This window comes from Neoarius graeffei, chromosome 12 (genome assembly GCF_027579695.1).
Source record: "Neoarius graeffei isolate fNeoGra1 chromosome 12, fNeoGra1.pri, whole genome shotgun sequence".
Taxonomy (NCBI): domain Eukaryota; kingdom Metazoa; phylum Chordata; class Actinopteri; order Siluriformes; family Ariidae; genus Neoarius; species Neoarius graeffei.
This window is the reverse complement of record NC_083580.1, coordinates 80,606,132-80,617,141: the sequence shown is the minus strand read 5'-3', so window position 1 is coordinate 80,617,141 and position 11,010 is coordinate 80,606,132. Positions and strand designations below refer to the sequence as shown.

The 11,010-nt window shown below is 39.6% G+C and overlaps 1 protein-coding gene across 2 annotated transcripts in view; it reads right to left on the bottom strand.

The window, feature by feature from the left end:
• Positions 1-9,289: 9,289 nt before the first annotated feature.
• The window catches only part of gpr34l (G protein-coupled receptor 34 like), a 471,084-nt gene continuing 469,363 nt past the window's right edge, over positions 9,290-11,010 (bottom strand). For both annotated transcript variants that reach the window (XM_060936524.1, XM_060936523.1), the window contains exon 2: positions 9,290-10,885. In XM_060936524.1, the coding sequence (XP_060792507.1) occupies positions 9,879-10,880 (1,002 nt within the window). In that variant the 5' untranslated portion in view covers positions 10,881-10,885 and the 3' untranslated portion in view covers positions 9,290-9,878. The remainder of the gene's footprint in view (positions 10,886-11,010) is intronic.

The window sequence follows — 11,010 nt, the reverse complement described above, 5'->3', positions numbered from 1 at the left end:
AAACACAACAGCAAATTGGGAAACATGACAACAAATTCGGAAACAAGGAATCAAATTAATTGCATTCATTTTGCAAAATTCTGTACATGTCTCATTGGGAACACAGCTGTCTCATTTTCTGAACCACTGAAGTCACCAGTCAGAAGTCAGTGTGCTCATGAATGAAACCAAATCTCACCCGTGAAAACTCAGTTCACCATTATCCACTTTTCCCAAGACCCAAGGAGAACATTCCTACAACTACAACCACAAACCTCAGTACCGCATTCAATCTCAGTACCGCACTCAACCTCAGTACCACACTCAACCTCAATACTACACTCAACCTCAATACCGCACTCAACCTCAGTACCATACTCAACCTCAATACCACACTCAACCTCAATACTACACTCAACCTCAGTACTACACTCAACCTCAGTACCGCACTCAACCTCAGTACCGCACTCAACCTCAATACTACACTCAACCTCAGTACTGCACTCAATCTCAGTACCACACTTAACCTCAGTACCATACTCAGCCTCAATACTGCACTCGACCTCAGTACCACACTCAACCTTAGTACCGTACTCAACCTCAGTACCACACTCAACCTCAGTACCATACTCAACCTCAGTACCACAGTCAACCTCAATACTACACTCAACCTCAGTACCACACTCAGAAGATTAGTATTCAAATTGTAAGAAAGTTATAGTAATAATAATAATAATGTAATGTAATGTAATATAATATAATATAAAGTAATATTGTTCATAATTAATAATATTGTACAAAAAGTAATGACTTTAAACCAGTCTTGAAAGTTTCATATGAGTCACCTCTACAGGGGACAACGGGAGCTTATTCCACAGTCTTGGTCTGGCTGATGAAAATGCTCTATCACCATAACTTTTTGTGTTGGTCCTTGGAGCAGCCAGGAGCTTCTTCCCATTGGACCTTAGAATGTGAGTGTTGGAATATACGCACAACAGTTCCTCTCAGTATGTCAGCGCAAGTCCATGGAATGATTTGTAGGCCAGCATAAGTAACTTATACACAATGTGGGCATTAATTGGCAGCCAGTGTCACCTCTTCAAGACACTGGTGATGTCTTCACCATGTTGAAGTCATGCGACAGCTCTGGCAGCTGAATTTAGGACACGTTGGAGTTTCTTGAGCTCATACTCTGGCAGACCGTAAAGCAGGCTGTTACAGTGATCCAGCCTTAATGTAATGAAGGCATGGATGAACCAACCTGTCAGCAGTTGGCTGATCCAAGTACTTTTGAATCTTGCTAATTTGACTAAGAGTCATGAAGGAGGATTCGCAGCAATTGTTGATCTGTTGTCAATTGTAAAACAAGTTCACTGATTGATTAATTGATTGATTGCTTTATTCCAAACAGTAAAGAAGATATTAAAAAAATAATAAAAATAATTTTAAAAATGCAATAATCAAAACATCATCATAAACAAACAGAATAGGATAGCCACAAGGCAGTAACATAATAACGTTCGGAAAGGATTAGGAAGAGGTAAATAACTTATCAAATCCTAACCCTCTATACCACCGCTAATCAAAGGTCACTTTCCGCCATAATAAACCATATATACAAAAGAAACAAAAGCAACAAACAAAAAGAAAACATACCAACATACCAAGACATACCAACATGGTATAATATCGACCAAATCAAATCATATATACAGATACTTATGTTATGCATATATACACACATACAATACATATATACAGTACATACATATACACATACCTATAAATATACACATATCCATACGTACACAGACACCCATAATATCACCTCATCTCATCTCATCTCATTATCTGTAGCCGCTTTATCCTGTTCTACAGGGTCGCAGGTGAGCTGGATCCTATCCCAGCTGATTACGGGCGAAAGGCGGGGTTCACCCTGGACAAGTCGCCAGGTCATCACAGGGCTGACACATAGACACAGACAACCATTCACACTCACATTCACACCTACGCTCAATTTAGAGTCACCAGTTAACCTAACCTGCATGTCTTTGGACTGTGGGGGAAACCGGAGCACCCGGAGGAAACCCACGCGGACAAGGGGAGAACATGCAAACTCCGCACAGAAAGGCCCTCACCGTCGGCCGCTGGGCTCGAACCTGGACCTTCTTGCTGTGAGGCAACAGCGCTAACCACTACACCACCGTGCCACCCCCCTCACATTATATATATATATATATATATATATATATATATATATATATATATATATATATATATATATATATATACACACAATACTCATTATGATTTATATATATACACACACAATACTCATTATGATTTATATATATACAACCCCGATTCCAAAAAAGTTGGGACAAAGTACAAATTGTAAATAAAAATGGAATGCAATAATTTACAAATCTCAAAAACTGATATTGTATTCACAATAGAACATAGACAACATATCAAATGTCGAAAGTGAGACATTTTGAAATTTCATGCCAAATATTGGTTCATTTGAAATTTCATGACAGCAACACATCTCAAAAAAGTTGGGGCAGGGGCAATAATAGGCTGGAAACGTTAAAGGTACAAAAAAGAAACAGCTGGAGGACCAAACTGCAACTCATTAGGTCAATTGGCAATAGGTCATTAACATGACTGGGTATAAAAAGAGCATCTTGGAGTGGCAGCGGCTCTCGGAAGTAAAGATGGGAAGAGGATCACCAATCCCCCTAATTCTGCGCCGACAAATAGTGGAGCAATATCAGAAAGGAGTTCGACAGTGTAAAATTGCAAAGAGTTTGAACATATCATCATCTACAGTGCATAATATCATCAAAAGATTTAGAGAATCTGGAAGAATCTCTGTGCATAAGGGTCAAGGCCGGAAAACCATACTGGGTGCCCGTGATCTTCGGGCCCTTAGACGGCACTGCATCACATACAGGCATGCTTCTGTATTGGAAATCACAAAATGGGCTCAGGAATATTTCCAGAGAACATTATCTGTGAACACAATTCACCGTGCCATCCGCCGTTGCCAGCTAAAATCCTATAGTTCAAAGAAGAAGCCGTATCTAAACATGATCCAGAAGTGCAGACGTCTTCTCTGGGCCAAGGCTCATTTAAAATGGACTGTGGCAAAGTGGAAAACTGTTCTGTGGTCAGACGAATCAAAATTTGAAGTTCTTTATGGAAATCAGGGACGCCGTGTCATTCGGACGACCCAAGTTGTTATCACCGCTCAATTCAGAAGCCTGCATCTCTGATGGTATGGGGTTGCATTAGTGCGTGTGGCATGGGCAGCTTACACATCTGGAAAGACACCATCAATGCTGAAAGGTATATCCAGGTTCTAGAGCAACATATGCTCCCATCCAGACGACGTCTCTTTCAGGGAAGACCTTGCTTTTTCCAACATGACAATGCCAAACCACATACTGCATCAATTACAGCATCATGGCTGCGTAGAAGAAGGGTCCGGGTACTGAACTGGCCAGCCTGCAGTCCAGATCTTTCACCCATAGAAAACATTTGGCGCATCATAAAACGGAAGATACGACAAAAAAGACCTAAGACAGTTGAGCAACTAGAATCCTACATTAGACAAGAATGGGTTAACATTCCTATCCCTAAACGTGAGCAACTTGTCTCCTCAGTCCCCAGACGTTTACAGACTGTTGTAAAGAGAAAAGGGGATGTCTCACAGTGGGAAACATGGCCTTGTCCCAACTTTTTTGAGATGTGTTGTTGTCATGAAATTTAAAATCACCTAATTTTTCTCTTTAAATGATACATTTTCTCAGTTTAAACATTTGATATGTCATCTATGTTCTATTCTGAATAAAATATGAAATTTTGAAACTTCCACATCATTGCATTCCGTTTTTATTTACAATTTGTACTTTGCCTCAACTTTTTTGGAATCAGGGTTGTGTGTGTGTGTATATCCGTACATACCCATACCCACATATATACACTCATATTACCAATAGAATGTTATTGTAATTCCTCCTCCCTATACCTCATAAAGATCTGTTCCTTATACCTTTTTTTGAACTGGTTTATAGTTGTACATTTCATGAGCTCCACATTCAAACTGTTCCATAGCTTTACTCCACAAATAGAGATACTGAACATTTTTAACGTTGTCCTAGCACTGCAAATTTTAAATTTCAATTTCCCCCTAAAATTATAGCCCCCCTCTCTATCCGAGAACATTGTTTGGATATTCCTTGGTACTTTGTACATTATTAAGGCAGTTTTATATTCTATAATATCCCTGAATTTTAAACATTTTGAATTTAAGAATAGTGAATTAGTATGATCTCAGTAACCAGCACTATGAATTATTCTTATAGCTCTTTTTTGAAGTATAGTTATTGTGTGAAGTGAACATTGATACGTATTTCCCCACGTATACTATATACATGGTTGACCAAGTTGTGGTCAAACAATACACCAAGATTATGAGCTTCAGGTGTTGGTGAGATTTCTGAGCCTCCAAATCGTACTTCCTAGATGGCGGAAACAGACGAAGAGAACTTGGAATGGATCAGTAACAGTTCAGTTTTGTCATCGTTTAAGAATTGAGTTTTCTCAGGTGAGATGTGATCTCCTTCATTAACACACTCTCTATATTTACATGCACGAAATACTCCAATGTTTTGCTCTTATTCTGAAAGACAATATTCTTACATGGCTCATGAAAATGAATATTACACTAATATTCCTCTTTACATGCAGACATATCTCGACCTCAGCCTTGCAAACTGTTGTCTAGTTGATTTGTATAAAACACACAGAGCTGATCGTAATCAGGTGAGAGGCCGTGCGTCGCAAACTGCAATAAAAACCTCAACTGAGATGCATATTCCGAATGTGCTGTCCAAAGAATGCTCCTAAATAATATAATAATATCAGCATTTCCCATAGGTCTTAATCAGAAAATGCAAAATTCAGAATAAAGCTGGAATATGTCTGCATGAAATTCTGATTATATTGCCATATTTGGAATAATAGTGGAATATTGCAACAAACGAGGATGTTGACTCAAACGAGGATGTGTTTATCATTGCGAAGGAATAATGTGTGATTATGGGATCTTCACATAAGGAATCAAGTGACCCCTCACCGAATCCAGGGACACATGTCGGCCGAAACGAATCCGAGATAATCGCAAAAGAAGCATTTTTTTTTTCGAAATTTGTGATTTTTGTTTTTTTCCGTCATGTGCAAGTTGAGATCTTGAAGAATGCAATCAGTATTTCAGATAATAGATTGTTTTGTTGGAAAAGCATACATTTTTTGTTGCAAATTGTCTCGTTTTTGTCAGGACTGTAGCCTGCTGGGGGGTGTGGGTAAATTACCATATGGGCCATTCACATGAAGATTTAAGTCTTTTGTTTTTTTTTTTCGCGAATCAGCTGTATGATACGAGCTGAGCTCATGGCTACTTAAGCTGCATACAGGCGTGTGATTTCACTATGGAATGAGCAAGCTAAACAGAGCGCAGAGGAGCTGAAACACCGCGACGCAAACAGACACATGGTATTTACATCAGAGATAACCATTTCTAGCAAAAAAAAACGCAACCTCATTTTCCAGATTGAATGGAATACTTGAATGATCGGATGATACATGGACCGTTCTAGGACTACTTTCCATCGGAGGCATTGATGTGTGCAAGGCGACGTTTCTCTTTCTGATGGGGTGAGTTTATTAATCTAAGGCTGTGTGGTTATTTTTGCATGTAACAGAGAGTGTTGTGGTTTGGTTAAGCCTAGGTCACAACCGGACGTACGATTTTTTGGCCGTACGATTTTTGGCATTTCCCAAATCGCTGCGTTTTTTTTTTTTTTTGTTCACGGTGAAAGACGCGCATTGGCCGTAAGTTTGTCTTGCAACCTGAAAAAAACGTAAGCGCCCGTAGAGTTTGTTTGACATGACAACGAACCTCTGCAGCCGGTCTGCGGCTCGAAAATCAGCACATCACACGCGCGCTCTCGTGCGTTTCATGCACGCCCTCCGTGTGTTTCTTGCGTTTTTTGCATGTAGACCGGCCGTAGGAGCGCGTACGGCCAGTTGTGACATGAAACTAGCATTGTGTTAGTTGTGTCGTCATTGTGCTATCTTTCTTTCTTACGGTGTGAGTAATTTTTCAACCACAAAACGTTAAAGTATACTTTAGGACTTATTTTTGTACTTCATAATTGTTTTGGGCATACTTTGCATGGAAGGAAAATTGACATGGTGATCTTTGTCTACATGAAAGTAGCATCGTGCTAGCTCGTAGGGGGTAGGGCTTTCCTTAATGTCATGCAGATGAGCACCATTATGTGCCCGCCCTACACCCAGAGTAGCTGAGATGGAAAACTTTGAGGGCGATTTTCTCCCTTTTCTGTTTTAAGAGTTATGCACTTTCAAAAGGCCACACATTCTTCAAATATTGTCAGATCTCCACATGGAAGGCATCATTGGAAAGCTTAGAAACTGTACTTTCTGAATCTGTCAATAACTCAAAATGCCCCCAGGCCAACATGTGTCCCTGGATTCCGTTATCTGACACTTATATATGTATTTTGTGTCTTCATTCAGTTATAGTGTGTATCCAAATGAGAAATAGTGATATTAGTTATTATTATCCATACAGGACACTTTTTCCATGGAATAAAAATGTGTTCTATTCCCTTCTAGTGCGTTTCATTCATTTGGTTTGATAACATGCAATATTATTAGCATATCGCTTATCCTATGTGTATTACGTCACTCTACACATTACATCTAGAATGAGCATTGAATATGGTTTATGATATTGCATGGTTGTCAAGACAACATGACAAAACACATCAAAGCTGATGTGAATATCCAATGAGAGCATTTTCTGCTGTGCATGCGCACAAGCATTTCTGTATTCGCCAGGAAAGAGAAAAATGCGTTGAACACCCGAAAGGCTCCCAAACCTTCATTAGATATTTTTCACACATATTTATAAGCAGTGGTGAGCTGTCACTATTAGACCTGGGACTTGAGCTCAGCCAAACCTTAGCCAGACACCAAAAAAGCAATAGGACAAAGGATTTTGTAAGAGATTGGTGGCAGGATGCCAGGTTGCTCCATTGTGTGTAGCTGTCGATGTTGATTTTAAAAGTAATGAAGTAAATTCATCTCATCTCATTATCTCTAGCCGCTTTATCCTTCTACAGGGTCGCAGGCGAGCTGGAGCCTATCCCAGCTGACTACGGGCGAAAGGCGGGGTACACCCTGGACAAGTCGCCAGGTCATCACAGGGCTGACACATAGACACAGACAACCATTCACACTCACATTCACACCTACGCTCAATTTAGAGTCACCAGTTAACCTAACCTGCATGTCTTTGGACTGTGGGGGAAACCGGAGCACCCGGAGGAAACCCACGCGGACACGGGGAGAACATGCAAACTCCGCACAGAAAGGCCCTCGCCGGCCCCGGGGCTCGAACCCAGGACCTTCTTGCTGTGAGGCGACAGCGCTAACCACTACACCACCGTGCCGCCCTATGAAGTAAATTACGTAGGGAAATGAATACTTAAGTCTGAGTATTGTAATATTTAAGTCTGATAGCACTGGCTTGACCGCTTTATTAGCATTCGCTAACACTACTGATGAACACGACACCGGCTGGAAGGTGACTTTACTGCTGTGCTGACGGCGTCAACTCATGGGTAAGCTCATGTTGGCCTTTGAGAATGCTGATATGTTTGGGCCTTCTCTGAAAGCCTAGAAGGCCCTGATGGTTCCCCTCTGTTTACAAGAGAATAACATACCAACAGACATCGAAAAACTGGAAAAGAGAGTGTATAATAATAATAATAATAATAATAATAATAATAATAATAATAATGGATGGCTTTTTTTCATGGTCTATCAGATATATTCCACTCAGCTACTTGTCTTCGACTCGTTCGGTATCATGCTAGCTGAATGGAATATATCTGATGGACCACGAAAAAAAGCCAGCCAATATTATTTAAATAATGAATCGAAATGAAAACAAATAATAATTAATCAAACTGATAATCATCAGAATAGAAACTGTATAGTATTGCTTCAAATAATATTTTGATTTATTACTTAATTGCATTTTGTTTCCAGGAACACATACATATAAAGGGTGAATTAATTGATTTAAATTCAATTGTTTATTGAATAAAGCTCACATTTACAAGAATCTTGTGAAAGGTTTATTCTTTTTTAGCCTCTTTTAGTCTTTATACCCAGTTCATGATGATGACTAATCTACTTTTGAATGTAAAAAACATTTTAAAGTAGCTATTAATAACTTATTCAGTTGTTGTTAAAGCCACAAATTTCAGTCACTTGGTGCTAGAAGCTAAAGGTCGAACACATTGTTTAATAAGATACAAATTTAAGTTGATGTTATTGACACTCGAAGGTTTAATAAAAGTTTTTATTGCACATAATGACAATTAATAATGTGATTATTAATAATTTTCACTTAACAGAGCTTGAATTAATTATGAAGAGCTTTCAGAATAAAGACTAATACTTAGTGAATAACCTTTATAAAATTAATAAACAGATAATAAAATGTTAATTGATCTCTTATATGCAGGCGGCACGGTGGTGTAGTGGTTAGCGCTGTCGCCTCACAGCAAGAAGGTCCGGGTTCGAGCCCCGTGGCCGGCGAGGGCCTTTCTGTGCGGAGTTTGCATGTTCTCCCCGTGTCCGCGTGGGTTTCCTCCGGGTGCTCCGGTTTCCCCCACAGTCCAAAGACATGCAGGTTAGGTTAACTGGTGACTCTAAATTGAGCGTAGGTGTGAATGTGAGTGTGAATGGTTGTCTGTGTCTATGTGTCAGCCCTGTGATGACCTGGCGACTTGTCCAGGGTGTACCCCGCCTTTCGCCCGTAGTCAGCTGGGATAGGCTCCAGCTCGCCTGCGACCCTGTAGAACAGGATAAAGCGGCTACAGATAATGAGATGAGATGAGATCTCTTATATGTTGTTAAAGTTTATAGTTTATGTTAAATAAATGCAGTAATTCATGTTTAATAAAGAAACCTTAATGTAGCATGTCACCAAAATATATATTTTCCATAAAGGCTTATATAATTGTTTAACTAGATCTAAAACATCTACATTTAGGAAGTATTTTCATCCAAAATAAATGACCACAGAAATAATTACAAGATTCTACTTTTTATTCTGATTTTTTTTTGTAATTATATTTTTTTAAAATTACTTTGTTCACTATAACATATGATAAAGTAAACATTTAAAAACAATTGAAAATAAGAATATAAAAAACAATGTTTATTTAATATAAAATATCTACTATAAATATTTCATATACATGTTTCTACAGAAATTTACATAAACAGGTCAACACAGTAGAAATAGGAACATCCCTTCACCTACAGTACTGTTCATCCACAGGAAAAAACACAATCTAAAAAAAAAATTCAGCACGAAGATCAAGCAGGTTGTGTTCAGTGGGAAATTCCCTGATCACCTGTTGTTCAGAAGATGCTTTCAACATAAATGATGTAGCATCATTATGAACATTTTAACATTTAACACAATATAAGCTAGCAACCACAACATTTTGTGCAGTTTAACACACACACACACACACACACACACACACACGAGGCTTTTCAAAAACATCATACAGATACCCTCACAAGCTTAGAAGAAAATCTAAGGCATTTAAAAAGGTCAGATATCTGAATCATAGAGAAAGCTTGCATTAGTCGATGAGTAATAGGATCTATCTGCTACAAAAACACAACATCATCTTTACAATCCGGTATATACTGTACAGTCTCTGCAAAAATGTCATAAATATCTCCTCAACAGTATGTCCAACTCAAATAAGTCCTTTGAGCTAAATTTCCGTAATTGATCGATTAATGCTAATTCGTCTTCTGTTTAGGTCATACATGGTTTTAAACTTGCCCTGGATGGCACATAGGATTGTTTTCCTGTATATGCTGGACAAAAAGTAATAAATTATAGGGTCCAGGCAGCTGTTGAGCGCAGATAGAAGCAGGGTGATTTCATTCCAGGTGTGCAACAGCTGCTTGCTCTGCAGATCTTTGATCACATTCATCTGGGCCAGAACATACGGCACTCTGACCAAATGATACGGCAGGAAGCACAGCGTGAAGATAACAGGCACCAAGAAAGTTTTCAGCACAAGTCGCTTCTTGCGGTTTTGTGCGCCCGGGTCGCCTTTTCCCATCTCCACAGTTCTGAGCTTCAGTGCAATCTTCATGTAGAAAATGACGAAGATCAGGAACAAGCAACCAAAAAAGGCCACCACGATTAGGTTCATGCTACCAGCTAACAACCCCTTATCATGGAAATGGAAGCAGATTCTGTCGCATGGGTTGCTCTGCTTGTTACTAACAAAGAACAGACCTGTTCCAAAGAAAAGAAGAGCCCAGATGATGTAGCTGGCTATGCGGCTCCACAGCACCTTCTGGATACGGAAGACCCAGACTGGCTTGACAATCTTCAGGTAGCGGTCCAGGCTGATCAGGCTGAGGAAGGAGATGCTGGCATACATGTTGATGTAGAAGAAAACACCCACCACTTTACACAGGAAGAAAGGTCCTTCTTTGTAATGGAAGTAGATCCTCACTGGCAAACACAGGACCAAGAGCGAGTCGGCCAGCGTCAGATGACGCATATACACCGCCGTGGAGCTATCAGCATGGGGTCGTATGAAGAAAACAAAGACGCTGATGGTGTTGCTGAGGAGCCCGAAACAGCAAATGATGCTGTAGCTGATGGGCAAGAAGAGTGACAGGACTCCATCCTGGATCTCACAAGTATCATTGTTGCTGTGAGATAAGTTCCTGCTGAAGTTGCGATCCAGAGACATTGTGCCTGCAGAGCAGAGCCAAGATGTTCAACCTTTTTAACAGTCACTCTTTTCAAGTTTTAATGTAAAATGCCACAAAATGATTACATTTCATTATGTTAAGCATTGGACAGCGTTTCCCCACAGTCAC